The following is a 20,858-nucleotide window of genomic DNA, read 5'->3' as shown; positions in this document are numbered from 1 at the left end:
ATTACCGATGTGTGATCAGAATCAGATGTTGATCAGGATTCAGAGTTTGAAATGGGATAAGCGTGTGTGTGTGTGTGTGTGCATTGGGCGTGTGTGTGTGTGTGTGTTGGGTGCATCCGTATATGTATTCTCTCTCAAATGTATCACTTCCAGTTGCCAGCAGCAGTTGAACTCATATACGGGAAACTGTTCACACATGAGATGTTCCTCACTTTCGATCACATACACAACCACCCACAACCACCCACTCTCTATGTCCCACACACTACTATTGAGACCAATGTGCTGACTCCCCAGAGCTGTGAATGATGAAACTGAAACACATGAGTAAATGATTCATTTAGTTTCCTGCAACAATCCAGTAAATTGTTATACAGGGTATCGATTTAGACCACAACATTCAAAGTTCTGTCCCCACCATTTCCCCTTTCACTCAAGGATACATTATTACACACACACACACACACACACACACACACACACACAACTAAACACAGAGGGACCAGAAGTCCCCAACTGGCAGCTTCATTAAATAGGACCCACAAAACACCAGTCTCAACGTCAACAGTGAAGAGGCGACTCCGGGATGCTGGCCTTCTAGGCAGAGTTGCAAAGAAAAAAGCCGTATCTCACATTGGCCAATAAAAAGAAAAGACTAAGATGGTCAAAAGAACACAGACACTGTCGCCTCTTCACTGTTGACGTTGAGACTGGTGTTTTGTTGGTCCTATTTAATGAAGCTGCCAGTTGGGGACTTGTGAGGCATCTGTTTCTCAAACTAGGCACTAATGTACTTGTCCTCAGGCTCAGTTGTGCACAGGGGCCTTCCACCCCTCTTTCTATTCTGGTTGGAGCCAGTTTGCACTGTTCTGTGAAGGGAGTAGTACACAGCATTGTACGAGATCTTCAGTTTCTTGGCAATTTCTCGCATGGAATAGCCTTAATTTCTCAGAACAAGAATAGACCGACGAGTTTCAGAAGAACGTTCTTTGTTTCTGGCCATTTGAGCCTGTAATCGAACCCACAAATGCTGATGCTCCAGATACTCTGCTAGTCTAAAGAAGGCCAGTTTTATTGCTTCTTTAATCAGAACAACAGTTTTCAGCTGTGCTAACATAATTGCAAAAGGGTTTTCTAATAATCAATTATTCTTTTAAAATGATCAACTTGGATTAGCTAACATAACATGCCACTGGAACACAGGAGTGATGGTTGCTGATAATGGGCCTCTGTACGCCTATGTAGATATTCCATAAAAAAAATCTGCTGTTTCCAGCTACAATAGTCATTTACAACATTAACAATGTCTACACTGTATTTCTGATCAATTTGATGTTATTTTAATGGACAATTTTTTTAGCTTTTTATTTCAAAAACAAGGACATTAATAAGTGACCCCAAACTTTTGAATGGTAGTGTACATTTTTGTGATACTGAGGATTATAAACCAGGATAGCCGCTTTATGATCGAAGAAGATGTGGCGAAAAAGTGTCAGGTGATGTGTCACGGTCAATGTGACCATCGGGAGTTTGTACAGTACTTACTGTACTTTGTACTATCTCTTTAAAAACCGCACGGTGACGTCAGATATTTTTTGACAGGAGCCAGCCAGCAAAACGAGGATGTAACGGATCCACGGAGGGAGAAGGATGACAATAATAATGTCCCCGGTTGGTTCTCGCGGCGCCCACTTCTCCGTATCATGATAAACGCTGGGCCCGTTGACCGTGTGATGCCCTCCGCGGCTCGGAGCGGGTGTTGGATAGCATGGTGCCAAGCTATCCTTTTCGGTGTGTCGGGGCTGGTGATACTGGCCGAAAGAACCTCGCGTAAGTGGACACCTAATACTAGCCACTTTAACTTTTGTTCTATTCTGCAAATGAACATTCACAGCACGTTCAAACAAACCTTGGACCGCTTTAGTGACCTTCACTGAGTTATATGCATTGGTAGAGCTCTTGGTTTGTCGACAAAATGTACCATTATGGGCTTCACGGAATGCGTATTTAGCTACAGTCTATCGTGCGCTTATTCCAGTACAGTTCAGCATCACTAGTTAGCCAAGCAGCCACACTAGCTAGTTAAGTAGAAGTACATAATGTGAATGTGGCGTGACCCGGTAACCTTGCTTTGCGTTGTTTCATTGTGGTCTTTAAACCCTTAGATACCGGGACCCAGTTCCTTGCATGAAAATTAAGCAGTGATTAGGACAGCCTCAGGAGACCTTCAAATAACATATTTCTGGAGAAGAGAAAATTATATAAACATATAATAAAATGTGTGGTTTGCGTCACTTAATGCCCTATGTCGCATACGTGGCAAGTGAATATACTTTGAAAATGTACTCAGGTGTCTCTGGACATCTTATGAGTATTTTGCATGCACTGAATTTCAGAAACTCACCTCTGGCAATGTACGAGATTAGTTTGGAGGAGCAGAACTTCCGTTTTTACAGGTTGGTGATGTTCACCATTTTCAGCGCCAATGTCCGGTAGTGTAGACCATACTAATTACCAAGAGTTTTAATTTCTAATTTTCGTAGCTGTATATTTACCACCACAAACCAATGCTGGCACTAAGACCGTACTCAACGAGCCGTATAAGGCCGTAAGCAAAAAAAAAAGAAGCACATCCAGAGGCGACATTCCTAGTGGCCGGTGATTTTAATGCAGGGAAACTGTGCAACTAGATGCAAAACAACTCTAGATCACCTTTACTCCACACACACAGAAACGCGTTCAAAGCTCTCGCCTTCCATTTGATAAATCGGACCATAACTCTATCCTCCTGATTCCTGCTTACAAGCAAAACTCAAACAAAAGTACCAGTGATGCGCTCAATACGGAAGTGGTCCGATGATGCTAAGCTACAGGACTGTTTCGCTAGCACAGACTGGAATATGTTCTGGGAATCGTCCTATAACATTGAGGAGTTTACCACATCAGTCACCGACCTCATTACTAAGTGCATCGACAACGTTTTCCCCACAGTAACCGTATATACATATCCCAACCAGAAGCCGTGGATTACAAGTAACATCCACACTGAGCTAAAGGATAGAATTGCCACTTGCAAGGAGTGGGACACTAAACCGGATGCTTACAAGAAATCCCGCTATGACTTCCGAGCCACCAAACAGTCAACTTCAATGCAGGACTAAGATCGAATCCTACTACGCCACACTGCCCTTTCCCACCTAAACAACACCTATGTGAGAATGCTGTTAGTTGACTACAGCTCATCATTCAACACCATAGTTCCCTCTAAGCTCGGCACTAAGCTCAGGACCCTGAGACTGAACACCTCCCTCTACAAATGGATCCTGGACTTCCTGAAAGGCCGCCCCCAGGTGGTGAGGGTAGGCAACAACACATCTGCCATGCTGACACTCAACACGGGGGCCCCTCAGGGGTGCGTGCTTAGTCCCCTCCTGTACTCCTTGTTCACCTACGACTGCATGGCCGTGCATGACTCCAACACCATCATTAAGTTTGCTGGCGACATAACGGTGGTTGGCCTGATCACCGATGACAATGAGACAGCCTATAGGGAGGAGATCAGTGTCATGGCATTGTGGTGTCGTGGACTACAGGAAACAGAGGGCCGAGCACGCCCCCGTCCACATCGACGGATCTGTAGTGGAGCGGGCCTAGAGCTTCAAGGAAGCTAAGGAATACTCATGGTCCACACACGCCGACACAGTCAGAGGATGAAAACATTTGGCATGGGTCTTCAAATCCTCAAAAAGTTATACAGCTGCACCATTGAGAGCATCTTGACTGGCTGCATCACCACTTAGTATGGCAACTGCTTGGTATCCAATCGCAAGGCGCTAGAGACGGTAGTGCGCACGGCCCAGTACATCACTGGGGCCAAGTTCCCTGCCATCCAGGACCTCTATACCAGGCGGAGTCAAAGGACTATTTAACTACAGTGTCTGTATTGACCCTTTTTGTACTAATTATTTTGACTTATCATATAGGCTGCTGCTACTGTTTATTATTTATCCTGTTGCATAGTCACTTTATCCTTACCTGTACGTACAGTACCAGTCGAAAGTTTGGACACACCTACTCATTCCAGGGATTTTCTTTATTTTTACTATTTTCTACGTTGTAGAATAATAGTGAAGACTTCAAAGCTATGAAATAACACATATGGAATCATGTGGTAGTCAAAAAAGTGATAAACAAATAAAATATATTTTATATTTGAGATTCTTCAAAGTAGCCACCCTTTGCCTTGATGACAGCTTTGCACAATTGGCATTCTCTCAACCAGCTTCACGAGGTAGTCACCTGGAATGCATTTCAATTAACAGGTGTGCCATGTTAAAAGTTAATTTGTGGAATTTCTTTCCTTCTTAATGCATTTGAGCCAATCAGTTGTGTTATGACAAAGTAGGGTTGGTATACAGAAGATGGCCCTATTTGGTGAAATACCAAGTCCATATTATGGCAAGAACAGCTCAAATTATCAAAGAGAAACGACAGTGCATCATTACTTTAAGACATGAAGGTCACTCAATGCGGAAAAAGTGCAGTCACAAAACCCATCAAGTGCTAAGATGAAACTGGCTCTCAAGAGGACTGCCACAGGAAAGAAAGACCCAGAGTTACCTATGCTGCATTGCTGCATCATTAGTTGCACCTCAGATCGCAGCCCAAATAAATGCTTCACAGAGTTCAAGTAACAGACACATGTCAACATCAACTGTTCAGAGGAGACTGCGTGAATCAGGCCTTCATGGTAAAATTTCTGCAAAGAAACCACTACTAAAGGACACCAATAATAAGAAGAGACATGCTTGGGCCAAGAAACACGAGCAATGGACATTAGACCGGTGGAAATCTGTCCTTTGGTCTGATGAGTCCAAATTTTAGATTTTTCGTTCCAACCGCCGTGTCTTTGTGAAACAGGTGAACGGATGATCTCTGCATGTGTGGTTCCCACAGCGAAGCATGGAGGAGGTGTGATGTTGTGGGGGTACTTTGCTGCTGACACTGTCAGGGATTTAGAATTCAAGGCACACTTAACCAGCATGGCTATCACAGCATTCTGCAGCGACACGCCATCCCATCTGGTTTGCGCGGGACTATCATTTTCTTTCAACCGGACAATGACCCAACACACCTCCAGGCTGTGTAAGGGCTATTTGACCAAGAAGGAGAGTGATGGAGTGCTGCATCAGATGACCTGGCCTCCACAATCACCCGACCTCAACCCAATTGAGATGGTTTGGGATGAGTTGGACCGCAGAGTGAAGGAAAAGCAGCCAACAAGTACAAGCATATGTGGGAACTCCTTCAAGAGTGTTTGAAAAGCATTCCTGGTGAAGATGGTTGAGAGAATGCCAAGAGTGTGCAAAGCTGTCATCAAGGCAAAGGGTGGCTACTTTGAAGAATCTTTGAAGAACCAACTTTTTTGGTTACTATATGATTCCATATGTGTTATTTCATAGTTTTGATGCAATGTAGAAAATAGTAAAAATAAAGAAAAAAACCTTGACTGGACTGTACATAACTACCTCAATTACCTCATAACCCTGCACATCGACTCTGTACTGGTACCCCTTGTGTATAGCCAAGTTATCGTTACTCGTGTATTTATTTGTTGTTTTATTATTATTTATTGTTTATTTTCTTTAAAAAAAAATCTGTCTGCATTGTTGGGAAGGGCCCATAAGTTAGCAACTACACTTGTTGTTTACGAAGCATGTGAGAAATATAAATTGATTTGTAATTACAAAGATCGCTAAAAGTGTTTAAGGATCTCTTCATGAAGACTGGTTTCCTTTTATGTATTGATGGTGACATGTAGGGTTGTAGGTTGGGCCTTTTTACAGAGTGCCTTCTCAAAATGTACGATATCTACATGCACTGAATTGGGATGATGCCAAATTATGGTCATCCGTGACAGCGTTTGACTGAGGTTTCTAAACCCAATTTAGCTACTATCACTCACAGTTCTATCTTGTTTCTATTGCTGGCTACATCTACTCAACTTGCATGCTGCAAATCATGCCGATAATAAGATAAATGCTTTTGGTGATGTTTGATTTTGTATGTCGGTCGAAGGGCACGCGAGCAGGTGAGGTCCCCTCCGGGCCGTTCTTCTGGAAACAGGTGCTGTGCATCCTTGTTTGCGTGTGTGAGAAGCCCTGAGTAAGCAGATCAATGACAAGAGCTTCGGCAAAGGTGACTGACTGCGCGCGAAGCGACTTTGGCCTTGGCACGGATGCCTTTCAACCGGATAAAAATACTGCTGTGCCTGAGGCGCTCTCTAGGGCACCACCAACGGAGACAGCCAGTCCGGAGGGATGTGACAGAAATAATCAATATCTAGCCAACGAGCACTTCTCTCTCCCCCAGCCAAATTTGTGGTTAAGAGGCATACACTTTAAATGGCAATTCATTCATTAATGAGTATCAATGAATTTGATATGGGTTTTACATGTAAGTTTTTGTGAAACCAGGAGTCAGGGCAAGGGGATTGTTTCCCAATATACCATTAATCCACCCATCCACTCTCTCACTCACTCACTGATTCATGTAGATTACTTTGTGTGCAATGGAATGTGTCACCATTCACTCCCACCATAGACTGTCCAGAATGTAACCAAAAGAAAACATTGTTGTGATCAGAATGTCATCTAAAATATTTTGTATGTAGGGAGGTAAATAGACCTTAGTACTTCAATGCAACGATACACTATTATACTGTTACAAATGTATTATAATGTATCTATTTCCTCCCTGTGTGTGTGTGTGTATGTGTTCTATACAGTGATCTACTGCATAGGATTCTACCTATGGAATGAGGAAACACAGTGGGCGGGGTTGACCCTCGCCCTCCTGTTGCCAGGGATACTGGTTCAGGTGTTGAGTCTCAGGTGGTACCATGACGATGGGGAAGACAACTATTGGTTCCTGACCCTCACACACGTGTTGCAACTGGGCATCTTCCAAAGGTAAGCCCACCTGAACAATGGCCTCACCTGGGTGTGTTCAATAGGCACAAAAACAGAAATGTGGAGGTACTATCTGAACTTGTCCAATTAGAAATGCTTGCTTTTGTTTTTTGTGACAAAATATTTTAGAATGTTTTATTTCCACTGTGCCTTAATGAACACCACCCTGACTCAGACAACAAGGCAATGGGGCTCAGAATTAGAATTTGACGGAGAAGTTGCTTTCAGCTCAGAGTAATTCAGAGTAAACATAATTTAGAAACCTGCCATTGATTTTCTTAGTTGGATGAATAAGATCTCTTATCCTATTTTTCCTCTAGTACTATACCGGAAGTGATGCGCATTAGAGGTTACCTTGAGAGGTTTCTATCATTAAACCTAGAATCTTAAAATCTACATTATATCCAAATTGCAGAATTTCTTACATAATCCCACCAACACACAGTACATCGCATCATCCACCGCCATGCATAACCCACTGCTCTCTAGCGCTGACCCTATCTCACCAGCTCTGTCTCACAGCTGTTAGTCTTTGTCTCCACCTTCTGGCAGGTTGTGGGACTGCATGGTGTCTGTATGGGACATGCAGGGCACTGCGGGGGAGCTGGGGGCGGCTGTGATGCAGCAGGCTGATGTGTCCGCCCTCCGCCTGTTAGAGGCCCTGGTCCTCACCCTACCGCAGACCCTGCTGCAGACCTACGTCCTGGCCGTCACTGACGTGGAACTCGACTCCCCGGGTAAGACACCACTGTACCCAATTAATTACAAAGAAACAAACATATAACATAAATCATATGTTATTAATTACTACACTGAACACAAATATAAAAGCAACATGCAACAATTTAAACGATTTTACTGATTTACAGTTCATATAAGGAAATCAGTCAATTGAAATACATTCATTAGGCCCTAATCTATGGATTTCACATGACTGGGAATACAGATATGTATCTGTTGGTCACAGACACCTTAAAAAAAAGGTAGGGGCGTGGATCAGAAAACCAGTCAGTATCTGGTGTGACCACCATTTGCATCATGCAGCGCGACACATCCCCTTCGCATAGAGTTGATCAGGCTGTTGATTGTGGCCTGTGGAATGTTGTCCCAATGGCTCTACGAAGTTGCTGGATATTGTCGGGAATTGGAACACTCTGTCGATCCAGAGCATCCCAAACATGCTCAATGGGTGACATATCTGGTGAGTATGCAGGCCACTGGGACTGGGACATTTTCAGCTTCCAGGAATTGTGTTCAGATCCTTGCGACATGGGGCCGTGCATTGTCATGCTGAAACATGAGGTGATGGCGGCGGATGAATGGCACGACAATGGGCCTCAGGATCTCGTCTATCTCTGTGCATTCAAATTGCCATCAATAAAATACAATTGTGTTTGTTATCCGTAGTTTATGCGTGCCCATAACATAACTCCACCATGGGCCACTCTGTTCACAACTTTAACATCAGCAAACCGCTCGCCCACACGACGCCATACACGCTGTCTGCCATCTGCCCGGTACAGTTGAAACCGGGATTCATCCGTGAAGAACTTCTCCAGTGGCCATTCAAGGTGACCATTTGCACACTGAAGTCAGTTACGACGCCAAACTTGCAGTCAGGTCAAGACCCTTGTGAGGACAACGAGCATGCAGATGAGCTTCCCTGAGACGGTTTCTGACAGTTTGTGCAGAAATTCTTCTGTTGTGCAAACCCACAGTTTCATCAGCTGTCCGGGTGGCTGGTCAGATAATCCAGCAGGTGAAGAAGCCGGATGTGGAAGTCCTGGGCTGGCGTGGCTACACGTGGTCTCTCAAACGACATTGGAGGTGGCTTATGGTAGAGAAATTAACATTAACTTCTCTGGCAACAGCTCTGTTGGACATTCATTCCCTCAACTTAAGATATCTGTGGCATTGTTGTGTGACACAACTAAACATTTTAGAGTGGCCTTTTCTTGATTGTCCCCAGCACAAGGTGCACCTGTGTAATGACCATGCTGGTTTTTAATCAGCTTCTTGATATGCCACACCTTCATCAGGTGTATGGATTATCTTGTCAAAAAAGAAATGCTCACTAACAGGGATGTAACAAACATATATTTTTAAATACGATTTTTGTGTGTATGGAAAGTTTCTGGGATCTTTTATTTCAGCTCATAAAACATGGGACCAACACTTTACATGTTGTGTTTTTATATGTTTGTTCAATATATGTAATAATACCATTTTTACCATCTCTTAGTGGGCCCGAATTCATGAAGTGTACTGATCTAGGACCAAGTTTAAACTGACCCTAGATCACCACTCCTGCACTGAGATGCTTAATGCATAAGGCTCCTGGCCTCCCATCTGGTGTGTTTTAAGCATCTCAAAATAGAGGTTCTGATTAGGATCAGTTTAGTCTTTTAGATCACATTAGTTAGGTTTCCATCCAATTGACAGATTTTCATGTGAATATCTACATAAAAACAAGATGCTTATTTCCCCCACTAGATATGTGTTTTCATAAAGTTGACTTGTTGCATATAAAAGGCTGTGTGTGATGACGTAGTGCACATACAAGTACCTTTTGCGGTTACATTTTCATGTACAGAAAAAAAACAAGTTAAATGGGTTTTCATCGCATTTTCAACACTACTGATGGTTTTGTCACAAAAATATGTTATGTACCGAGTGTGTCCACTCTGGTTATGGCACATGTGCTCTAGCACCTGCACTCTGTTGGCTAGAGCACATGTATTCCCTACATGATGAGATTATTATGGACTAAAATAATACTTTTTATTTGTCAAACAGCAGCCAAGCATCGATCATCATGTCACCAGAATAAGACCCTGGATATTTATTGGAAAGGAGCATCAAGCTCATCACCGTGCACTTTCACCACCCTGTGAAGTTCATCACTGTGCACTTTCACCACCCTGTGAAATTCATCATAACTTATTTAATCTCTAGCCTAATCAATCAATAAAATGTATTTATTGAGCCCTTTTTACAACAGCAGTTGTCAGAAAGTGCTTATACAGAAACCGAACCTAGAAACCCCAGAGAGCAAGTAATACAGATGTAGAAGCACGGTGGCTAGGAAAAACTCTAGAAAGGCAGGAACCTATGAAGAAATCTAGAGGAACCAGACTCTGAGGGGTGGCCAGTCCTCTTCTGGCTGTGCCGGGTGGAGATTATAAGAGTACATGGCCGTTAAGGCCAGATTGTTCTTCAGACGTTAATAGAAGACCAGCAGGGTCAAATAATAATCACAGTGTTTGTAGAGGGTGCAAGAGGTCAGCACCTCGGGACTTAATGTCAGTTGGCTTTTCATAGCCGAGCCATTCGAGGTTGAGACAGCATGTGGGGGTCCAGTGAACAGGTCAGTGTTCCATAGCCGCAGGCAGAACAGCAGAAACTGGGTATCCAGCACAACCAGGTGGACTAGGGACGGGGACAGCCAGGAGTCGTCAGGCCAGGTAGTCCTGAGGCATGGTCCTTGAGCTCAGGTCCTCCGGGAGGGGGAGAGAGATGGGATAATTAGAGGGAGCATATCTAAGATCACACAGGACACCAGATAAGACAGGAGAATTACACCAGATATAGCAGACTGGCCCTAGCCCCCCGGCACATGGAATATTGCAGCATAGATACAGGAGACTGAGTCGCAGTGGGAGTGCCACACATGTCATCGCGTGACTCCTAAGTTTACTTCAATATGATGGTTATATCAATATTTGCGCATAAAAGCCTTTCTGCAGATATTTCTCTCATAATTCATTTTACAGACACAAAGATCCCACCATGTCTAGCGTATTTTGTTTTGTCGACATTTTTAAAGTTTACTCTCAGGCCTGTAATGAAATTCTTTTTTTCGACATGTACTTTACTCGCATAAAAAGGTTGGATGGAAACCTGGCTACAGAATAAGATTGCACGGACAGTGGGAAAGATGATCCTAGGGTTGGATTGGGAATAATAATAAAAAAGCTGTCTAACACCCAATGAATTGTGAAGATGTACAATTGTATCTTATACTGCCCTATTCTGAATTCATGACACTTCCCTGTAACATTTTCCCTGCATATGTATGAAATAGGGCGGTCCAACGATAACAACATTTAATCGAGGTAATCGCAGGATTTGCTGTGATTAATTACGATTAATGGAAAATTCAGAATTTTTCTAAAATAATATTTGTTATACAAAAAGCATGACAACAATATTGAAGTCTTGATTTTTGTCCAAAGTAACAATTAGGTAAATTGATATGGCACACTTTCTTTAGCCTCACTAGCTAGGTTTCGATCCAATTGGCGACAGATTTTCATGTGAATATTCTAGAACCTGCATTAAGAAAATATGCACATTTTCCCACCAGTGGTATGTTTTCACCAAACAGACTTATTGCAGATAAGTCAGTGTGTGATGACGTAGAGCACACAAAATGTACTTTTTCGTTAAAATGTTCATGTACCGAAAACATCAGAATAAGACCTTCAATATTTATTGGAAAGGACCATCAAGCTCATCACTGTGCGCTTTCACCACCCTCATCATAAATTATTTCATCTTTAGCCCGTAGCCTAATAAACTTCATGGTTTCCTGTGTAGTAAGTTCTATGGATGGTCTTAAACTGCAGTAATTGATGTCTGAGATGATATGAACATGACTGGGCATTCAAACATATCTGTATCCATTCATCATGCCCAATAGCTTCTACCAGGTCTTCCTCCCATTTGTTTTACAAAAATAATTACCTTGATGTACATATTATACATGATATTATCCAAGAATAGAATCAATGGTTCACCCGGTATACCCTGATGAAGACATCTTGTCTGAGCTCCTAGAGTGTGCGGCTCTCCTTTATTTTTTTAAGTGTTCCACTCCGCTAACCAGCACCTCGCCTAAATAGGTGTGCGTTTCTTTCGCCTCTAATTGAAATAACCATTATTCCAGACTATAGCTTTAAGGACCAACTTTGGAAAACTCGGAGTTACGCTGCTAGCTCAGCACAGTGAATAAACACTAGTTAGATATTTTTCTGATAAGTTAAGCAGCCGTTACCTTGCCAGCTACATCAGCCAACTAAAGAGTAGCCAGTTTCTGCTCTGCTTGCTGTTACAACTCGGAGAAAGAACGGTGACAGGTTCCCTCCAGATGTGACGCTTGGCATTCAGGCCAAAGTTTCATCAAACCAGAGAATCTTGTTTTTCATGGTCCAAGCAGGCTGTCATGTGCCTTTTACTAAACAGGTTTGTGCCTTTCCAAATCATGTCCAATCAATTGAATTTACAACAGGTGGACTCCAATCAAGTTGTAGAAACATCTCAAGGTCGATCAATGGAAACAGGATGCACCTGAGCTCAATTTTGAGTCTCATAGCAAAGGGGCTGAAAACCTATGTAAATAAGGTATTTTTATTTTTAATAAATGTGCAAATATTTCTAAAGACCTGTATTCACTTCGTTATTATGGGATATTGTGTGTAGATTGCTGAGGAGGAATTACTTTTATTTAATACATTTTTGAATAAGGCTTTAACGTTACAAAATGTGGAAAAGGTCAAGGGGTATGAATACTTTCCGAAGGCACTGTATGTAATTTTGTTACTGAAATATACAGTCATATCCTAAAGAACTGAGGATTCCCTAACATTCTGGAATTTTCATTGAAATCAGATCAAACTGTGTTATCCATCAGATCAAACGGTGCTATCCATCAGATCAAACGGTGTTATCCATCAGATCAAACTGTGTTATCCATCAGATCAAACGATGTTATCCATCAGATCAAACGGTGTTATCCATCAGATCAAACGGTGTTATCCATCAGATCAAACGGTGCTATCCATCAGATCAAACTGTGTTATCCATCAGATCATGCCAGCTCATCTGGGACTATAGAGGTCTATAATCAGGATGGGAACCTTGTTGAGAAGTGAAATGGTAGCCGGTTATAGTCAGCCACTTAAAATAGGAAGGAAAGAAAATCCCTAAGAAACTAACTTGTAATTGGTCATTTTTGTAATGGAAAAACCTGGTCTGTAAAAAAGATCTGATCATTTCTCACTCCCCCCGCCTCCCCATACTTCCCTCTCATTCTCACCCTCTCCCCATTAATCTGCCTCCACAGTGGCGGCATGCGCCGGCCTGTGCCTGCTGTCGCTGTCCTGGGCGCTGGTGCTGTTCAGCCGGGCGTGCTGCCTTATACGCCCGGGGCACCTGGCCATGCCCCCGGCCGCCCTGCTGTGCCAGCTGCTGTGGAGGGCGGGCATGCTGGGTGCCCGGGTGGCAAGCCTCATGTCTTTCGCCCGCTACTTCCACTGGTGGACCTGCGGAGTGGCAGGTGAGAGAGGGAGGGAGGGAGGGAGGGAGGGAGGGAGGGAGGGAGCAGTGCAACAACTGGAGAAACTAGAGGGCTTTTCACACGACTGAGCAAAATCAAGCCAAGCCAAACCAAGCTGTACTGAGCAGGCCTGGTTAAGCATCCACATAGTTGCTGGAAACCCTGCTGAAAAGGACAATGTGAACAGAGAAAATCTGAGCCAGGCCAGCACAGTTTGGTTCTGGTCGGCATGATCGTATAAAGGTAGAGAGAGAGAGAGAGAGAGTTACTGTTAACTCCTTGAGCATCAGTATTTACTCAGAGAACTCGATTGTCGTCAATAATGCATCAATGCAGATTTGAGATGCTTCACAATCATCTGACAGCAGAACCAATCAAAATGGTCATTTAGAATAAACTGATTTGACCTACAATTAACCTCTGTGCATTATACCAAATGCTCAAAGCCTCAGGTTTGATTATAAATAAACAAATCAACAAAAGGCATCTTCACAACACATATCGCCCTTCAAAGCTAGTTTCTTGGCAACCAGTGTCCCCCTGCATGACGATGCACATTACCTCTTACCTCTCTGTCTCTGTTCCTTCTGGTCCTGCTGAGCACACGTGCATACACACACACACACAACCCTGTCTCTCTTGCCGTCACACATGCACACACACATGCACACGCACATACACACACACACACACACACACACACACACACACACACACACACACACACACACACACACACACACACACACACACACACACACACACACACACTCTCTGTCTCACAGACACACACACACACACTCTGTATTCCCACCACAGTAGTGCTCCACTGTCTAATTCACTCTGGAATAATGTATTTTTACATTGACCTCCAGGCTTCCACTGGCTCACAGCGTCTTTCTGGCTGGTCGCCCAGCAACCCGATATCTGCACTGGCCCGTGGCGCTGGCGGCTGTTCAACGCCGTGCTGGGATTAGTCCACATCTTCCTCTTCCTCAATGTCAAAGAAGGCCCCTCGCGCTTCCGCATGGCCGGCTTCTACCTGGTACGTACGAGAGAGAGAGAAGAAACTCGATAGAGGGTAAATTCGTACGCAGCAACTGAATTACCCTTTGGGGAGAATAAAAATATTAGTTAGTTCAGATTTAGTTCAGTTTCAATTTCCTGCTTCTACGTGGCACGTATGATGACAAGGAGGATGAGGATTGCCCTTCAGGGACAATAAAGATTGGTTTAATTTGAATTGAATGTGCAGCTTAGGAGTGTTCTGATTGACTTCTGTTTGAATCTCCTGGTGCTCGTTGTCATTCCTTGTCTTATGCCTTCACCCCTGTGTCTTTGAGATGAGTTGTATATTTTTTTGGGGGGGGGCTGGCTATTTGTTCACTCTCCTGACCTCTCGTTTGACCTCTTCTCCTATAGGCCATGCTACTGGAGAATGCCACACTACTAGTGGCAGCGTCAGACTTCCTCAGTGAGAAATCATGGGATAGCATAACCCTCCCTACCGTCGTGCTGTGCAGCTTCCTGCTTGGTGAGTCAATCTTTGGAGTCTCCTTATTCTAATGTAGAATTTAGTTTTAACCCCCAGGTTATGCCTGAGGTGTGTGCACTTAACAGAGGATGTTAAAAAGAGCTATTACAAAGCTAAAGTTAAACCTATTACGTGTTAAAAAAGGAAACTTCTTCTATTCAAATGTAGATTTCATTTAGGGAAAATTTCTACTACCAGAGAAACCTCAAATATCACAGATTTAGTAATGTTCATGGTTGTAAGAGATATATTGTCTATCTAAAGGCTGGTTTGCAGTTGTTATATTGACATGCTGTAGACAGCTGTCGCAGTGACATCATAAACGTTCTATTGTTGTCCGACACCAACATGTCGTTGTCGTTATGAAAAGTATAAACACAGAAATGACAGCCTCTACATGACATCAGCAGCTTGGTGATCCAAATATCATAACTACCTGATTTTAACACTATAAACCCATTAGTTTCAAAATAATTGTTTGTATATGTCATGCCAGGCAGCTAAAAGAAACTATCTAGCAACTAAAAGAAACTTCCTAAAGGATGTTTTGGTATATTTTTAGCTTGTTAGCTAGCTAGCCAGTTCAAATAGAGCATAGCTGAAAATGTCTTAACTTTAGCACAAAAAAGGTCATTATTGGAAGAAAATAAACTCACAATAAGATAATTATTTACAAGGTAATGGTGAGCTTTCTAGTAGAGTCTTGTTACTGTCACAAACCAGGTTTCCATCCAACCTTTTTATGCAAGTTTATTTTATTAGGATCCTCATTATCTACTGCACATGCAGCAGCTACTCCTCATGGGGTCCACATAATACATGACAAAGTACAGAACAGTAAGACAAGAACAACATGAAATAAAATAGTTGTATATAGGAAAGACACCAAGAGACAACAAAAATACTATTTACACACTATTCATATATTCATATTCTTATATACACTACAGTTAAATGTGATTATTTATAAAGAGAAGAGGTGCTGTGATACAATATGTTTTTTTTTTTTTAGCTAAACTTGCTTTTTGCCTAAAACCTCTGGTGGCAGAGCATTCCACGATGACATGGCTCTATACAAAGCTGAGCGACGCATTACAGTACATCTGTTTTCAGTTTAGGTACTGTGAAGAAACCCATAGTGGCGTGTCTGGTTGGGTATGCATGTCTGTTTGAAGTGTATCTATGACTATCATGCATGTTGTTGATGTTAGTTCTATGTTTGCAGTTAAAGGCAAGGTGTGCTGCTTTGTTTTGAGCCAGCTGCAGCTTTGCTTTTCTCTGCTGCACCTGCCCATGTTGCCGGACAGTAATCAAGATGGGACAATATCAGAGCCTAAACAACTAGTACAGTTGATCTTTGTGTCAAACACGCAGAATACATTTTTATAACAGACATACCTCTCCCCATCTTCACAACAACTTTGTCAATATGACAAGACCATAATAACTGACTATCCAATGTTACTCCTAAGAGTTCAGCTTTTTCACCTTGTTCAATGTTCATACCCTTTATGCATAACTCCAGTTGAGGTTTAGGTCTAAGATAATGCTTTAAACCAAATACAATTATTTTTCAGACCAGTTTATTATTAATGACCCATTCTGACACTGACTGTAACTCCATTCTAAGAGTCTCAGTGAGCTCACTGGCTGTAGGTGCTGATGTGTACATTGTGCAGTCATCAGCATACATAGTCATTTTAGGTTCTTGTAAAACAAGTGGCAAATAATTTCTAACAGCCCAATGCAACTGCCCTGAGGGATACCACACTGTACACATCTGATGTTAGAGATACATGTTGGATAAAACATGGCATAACAGGCCTTATGGAAAGAGCTAATTTGTCTGTAAACTTTCTAAATGTTGACAAAACAAAATATGATATGTACCCATTGTTCCTCCTTTAGTGCATTGGTAGCGAGTTGATACAATTCCAAGTCTGGAAGGTTAAAACCTCCCTGAGATTTAGGAAGTGGTTTATTCTATACATTTTATTTGCCCATATAAAGTATGTTATGACCGAGTATACTTTTTTAAAGAATGTCTTTGGTGGGGTAATTGGTATTACCGAAAATAAATACTAAATCTTTGGCAGGCATGCCATTCTAAAGAGGTTTATTCTGCCTGTAAGATTTATGGGAAGATTTATTCCATTTAATTAGATCTGCTTTCATACTGTTGAGTAATGGAATAAAGTTCAATTTCTCAAGCTCATGCTCATCCCCAGAATCTTTGTATGTGTCTTATTTTCAAATGGATAAAGCTAAGAACATTAACAACTTCATAATTAAGAACACTATAACTATATGGAACACTATAACAATATGGAACACTATAACAATATGGAACACTATAACTATATGTAACACTATAACAATATGGAACACTATAACTATATGGAACACTATAACTATATGGAACACTATAACAATGAGATATTAGCTGATGTACGAAGGGCTAAATAAAATAAACTTGATTTGATTTGATAAGAAAGAGTTCCAAACCTCTCTGCCAATAACGGGCTAGTTTTCAGTTTTCCCCTCCCAACTCAGACCACTACCAGACAGTCCTAGCAAAAATCTTTCTTGTTGAGCATTTTAATTGAAAACAATCACATTAAGGTACTTATTTGTTACCAAGAAATGATTTGATATTGAGATAAAAATGGCTGCATCGGATCTTTTTAAAGCACCATGTCAAGCTTCAGACACAACCAACTTTTACTGTTTCCCATAGGGAACTTTCAATCCCATCACTTAATTTAAACACCCTGTACTACACTGTGTGTTTCTAAGTCTCCCCCTCTCTTTTCTCTCCCTACTCCAGGCACCACCTCTCTGGTCCTGTACTACCGCTTCCTCCACCCCAAGTCCACCGAGATCGCCCAGGGCAAGGGCCAGCGCCTGGGCCACCACAACCACCATATGGGCTCCACCTGTCTAGAGGGCCTGGAGCGGGGCGAGTCTTCCTACTCCCTGGGGGGTGGGGGTGGTGTCAAGAGCCTCCCCCAGGCTGCCCCCTCCTCCCTGCATAATCACGGCAGCTTCTCCCTCTCAGGCGTGGCTGGCTCCCTCCTGGAGCATCCTGGGAGTTGCGGTCCCAGGCTGGGTAACTCGTGCCCCTGCCGCCATCACCACTGGCTCCTGATTCGCTTGGCACTAAAAACCGGTGACTTGGGGAAGATTAACTGCGCCTATGGTTCCGGCGGTGTGGCGGCCATCTTGGAAGTGGACGAGTCCTATTGTAACTCTGAGGCCAAGAGTACGGGCGGCGGCGGGACGACCACGGCAGGCGGCGGCAGCTGCGACGGGGTCTCCGGGGTTTCCGGGGCCTCAGTGTCTGAATCGCAGGGAATGAAGGGGGGCTTGGCGCCCCTCTCGGACTGCAAGGAGGAGTTCCAGAGCGCTAGTGACGAGCCCACGTCAGCCGAGACGCCCGGCGAGGGCGAGGAGGAGAGTAAGGACAGCCTGGAGGACATGGAGAGCCCGCTGGAGTCACCGGTTTCTGACTCCTACAAGCGTAGCTCGCCTGAGGGCAAATCGTTGTTTGGGAAAAGCCCCGAGCCCTACTTCTGCCCTAACACCACCCTGTCCAGCACCACACTGTACTTCAGCGCCGACCCCCAGTCCCCCAGCATCACCAGCAACCCCCACCTGGACCGGGTCAGCCCCCCCATGGGCATGGCAGGCCTTAGCTTCATCCCCAGCAACCCCGCCCATAGGGACATGACGGGCCTGCAGATGGGTCGGATGGGTCCGTGCTACACCTCAACACCCAAACTGGACTCTGGGGCGCAGGGGGACTCACCGCCCAGCATCCCCCATCTGAGTGGTCCCAGGAGGCAGCTGATACTGTCACGCCGAGACCAGGATGATGGATTTTAGTAACAAGGGAGAGATAAAAAGACAGATGGGAGAGAGAGACTGATTATGCTTCCTCTCTATTGACTTTCCAATCTCAACGCCAGCTCAAAACCAGCTCAATTAGAAGCACACATATCTTATGTAATATACATTTCCTATAGATGTGCACCGTTACCAACTCTTGCTGATCATTCCAAGTACCAAGTACTTTCTCTTGAGGATCAGCCGATACCGGCGAGTACCGATTCAAGTATTTATTTTTCATAACATGAACTTTAACCCAGTTCAATCAATGCTACCTCCTAATCAACCAAACATAATGCAGTAAACAAATAATGACATATAAAAATGCTTTTAAAAATAATAATTTCAATACAGTAACAAATATAGAAAAGTTATTCAATGAAAACTAGTAGGGCTGAGAATTGCCAGGGACCTCACGATACGATATTATCACCATACTTGGGTGCCGATACGATATGTATTGTGATTTTTACGCTTCTATATGTATTGCGATTCGATGTTCCAAACATATTGCTCACTATATGTCTGCTGCAGAGGGACAAGAGACAGCCATGAGAAAACGAGTTTTAATCAGTCATGGAAATAAAAGTGCTATAAAGAAATTGGCTCACCATTTATAAAGGAGAACACACTATAGAAGCAAAAATACTGGAGTATTGGCACAGGTACAGTTGACTAGCGCAAAATGTATATCGCAATATCGTAAAAACGAATATCCCGATGTGTAACCGTATCAAAAAATAATAATTCTCCCAACACTACTAGGCAGGAGACATGACCTCGGCTAAAGTGAAGATACAACAACAATGTCAGCAACATATCTGAACTTTGTATCTGCTAGCATTTACAGATACCCTGTTCAAGTAGTAGCATATCGGCCCGATACCAAGTACCATTGATAGTATCCGTGCACTTCTAATTTCCTTGTGTGTTTTTGTTATTCTTTTGAAAAGATGCTCGTTCCCCCCTGCCCCCCAAAATGAACATATGATCAGGGGGGTATTTACTAGGAACCAAACAAAATCGACTGGAAGCAAATGGTCTTAACAGGGAGTGACTAACCTGACCTTGTCCAATAACAAACAGTTGTTTTCAGTGCAAAAACGTTTTACTACCGTTTGCTATGGTGTGGAGTAAACCACAGGTGAACATATACATTCATTTGCTGACACTGCTTAGGACAGACGGAGCTCCAATGTCTACTCGACAAAACTGTTTGATGGTGAAATTTGACAGGTGTCTCGCTTTTATAGGACACCATTTGCCTTTTGTGAAGTTGTTCATATTAACAAACATATTTATTGCTAAGAGCTAATTAATATTTTTAAGGTACATTATGTTGTCAAAAATATAGATGTTTTTTATTCTTTGTCCCAAAGACATGTTGAACATGTTAACTTGCTAAATGCAGTTTTTCGGTTGAGATGCTATATAATATGTTTTTGTACTGTCTCAGGCCCATGGTTAAGTTTCCACACCTCAATTGTGATGAAGGGATATCCAAGACATGTTTTGCTGTGCTAAATTTTCCATCTCTCTTATAAGGGATCATTGTATTGTTGACTAAATGTTCTATAAAGGACCCAGGATGAGATCCATAGACAGCGCATACAGAGCACTAAAATGATGCTGGTTTTCATAGTTTTCTCCCTCTCAGGTGTTTGCCTATTCAACATTTTGTTCCATAGGTCAAGGCCACTGGTGGCTTGATAACAAAGAAGCAATAAAGGTTATATTGGGTGGACATAATGCAAAAAGTAGTTTTAATTATTTGGTCTTTCATTGAATTCTGTATATACAAATTAATGTAAGCATTATATTATTTTATATCTACATTAAAAGCAAATAAGTTATGTTATGCTTGTAGGTATTACATGGTAATGCATAGGTAATATGGGGTAATTTATGTCTTTATTTGTCCTTTGAAAAGAGGGTGATTTGAAAACAAGCTCGCTCATTTATTAATGCTAACTAGTTTTACATACAAATCATTTCAAACATTGTTGTTGTAAATAAGAAAATGCTTTGAAAGTTCTATAAACGTTGTGTACCATTCTGGAATTCTGAAGGAATTTCACTTCGCCTTGCCTTTAATGAGGATTTTTTTTTAAACTCCCCTTTTAAGAAT

General features: G+C 42.6%; 1 protein-coding gene across 1 annotated transcript; it reads left to right on the top strand.

Moving 5' to 3' along the window:
* Nucleotides 1–1,633: 1,633 nt before the first annotated feature.
* xkr5a (XK related 5a) lies at nucleotides 1,634–19,223 on the top strand. The gene is made up of 7 exons (XM_038968844.1): nucleotides 1,634–1,830; nucleotides 6,788–6,971; nucleotides 7,524–7,708; nucleotides 13,096–13,308; nucleotides 14,184–14,353; nucleotides 14,731–14,842; nucleotides 17,670–19,223. Exons 1-7 carry the CDS (start codon nucleotides 1,704–1,706, stop codon nucleotides 18,725–18,727), a joined length of 2,049 nt encoding a protein of 682 aa, XP_038824772.1. The 5' UTR covers nucleotides 1,634–1,703; the 3' UTR covers nucleotides 18,728–19,223.
* Nucleotides 19,224–20,858: the final 1,635 nt, after the last annotated feature.

Source organism: Salvelinus namaycush, chromosome 29 (assembly GCF_016432855.1).
Source record: "Salvelinus namaycush isolate Seneca chromosome 29, SaNama_1.0, whole genome shotgun sequence".
Lineage (NCBI taxonomy): Eukaryota > Metazoa > Chordata > Actinopteri > Salmoniformes > Salmonidae > Salvelinus > Salvelinus namaycush.
The sequence above is the reverse complement of the archived record's forward strand: the minus strand, read 5'-3'. Positions and strand labels throughout refer to the sequence as shown.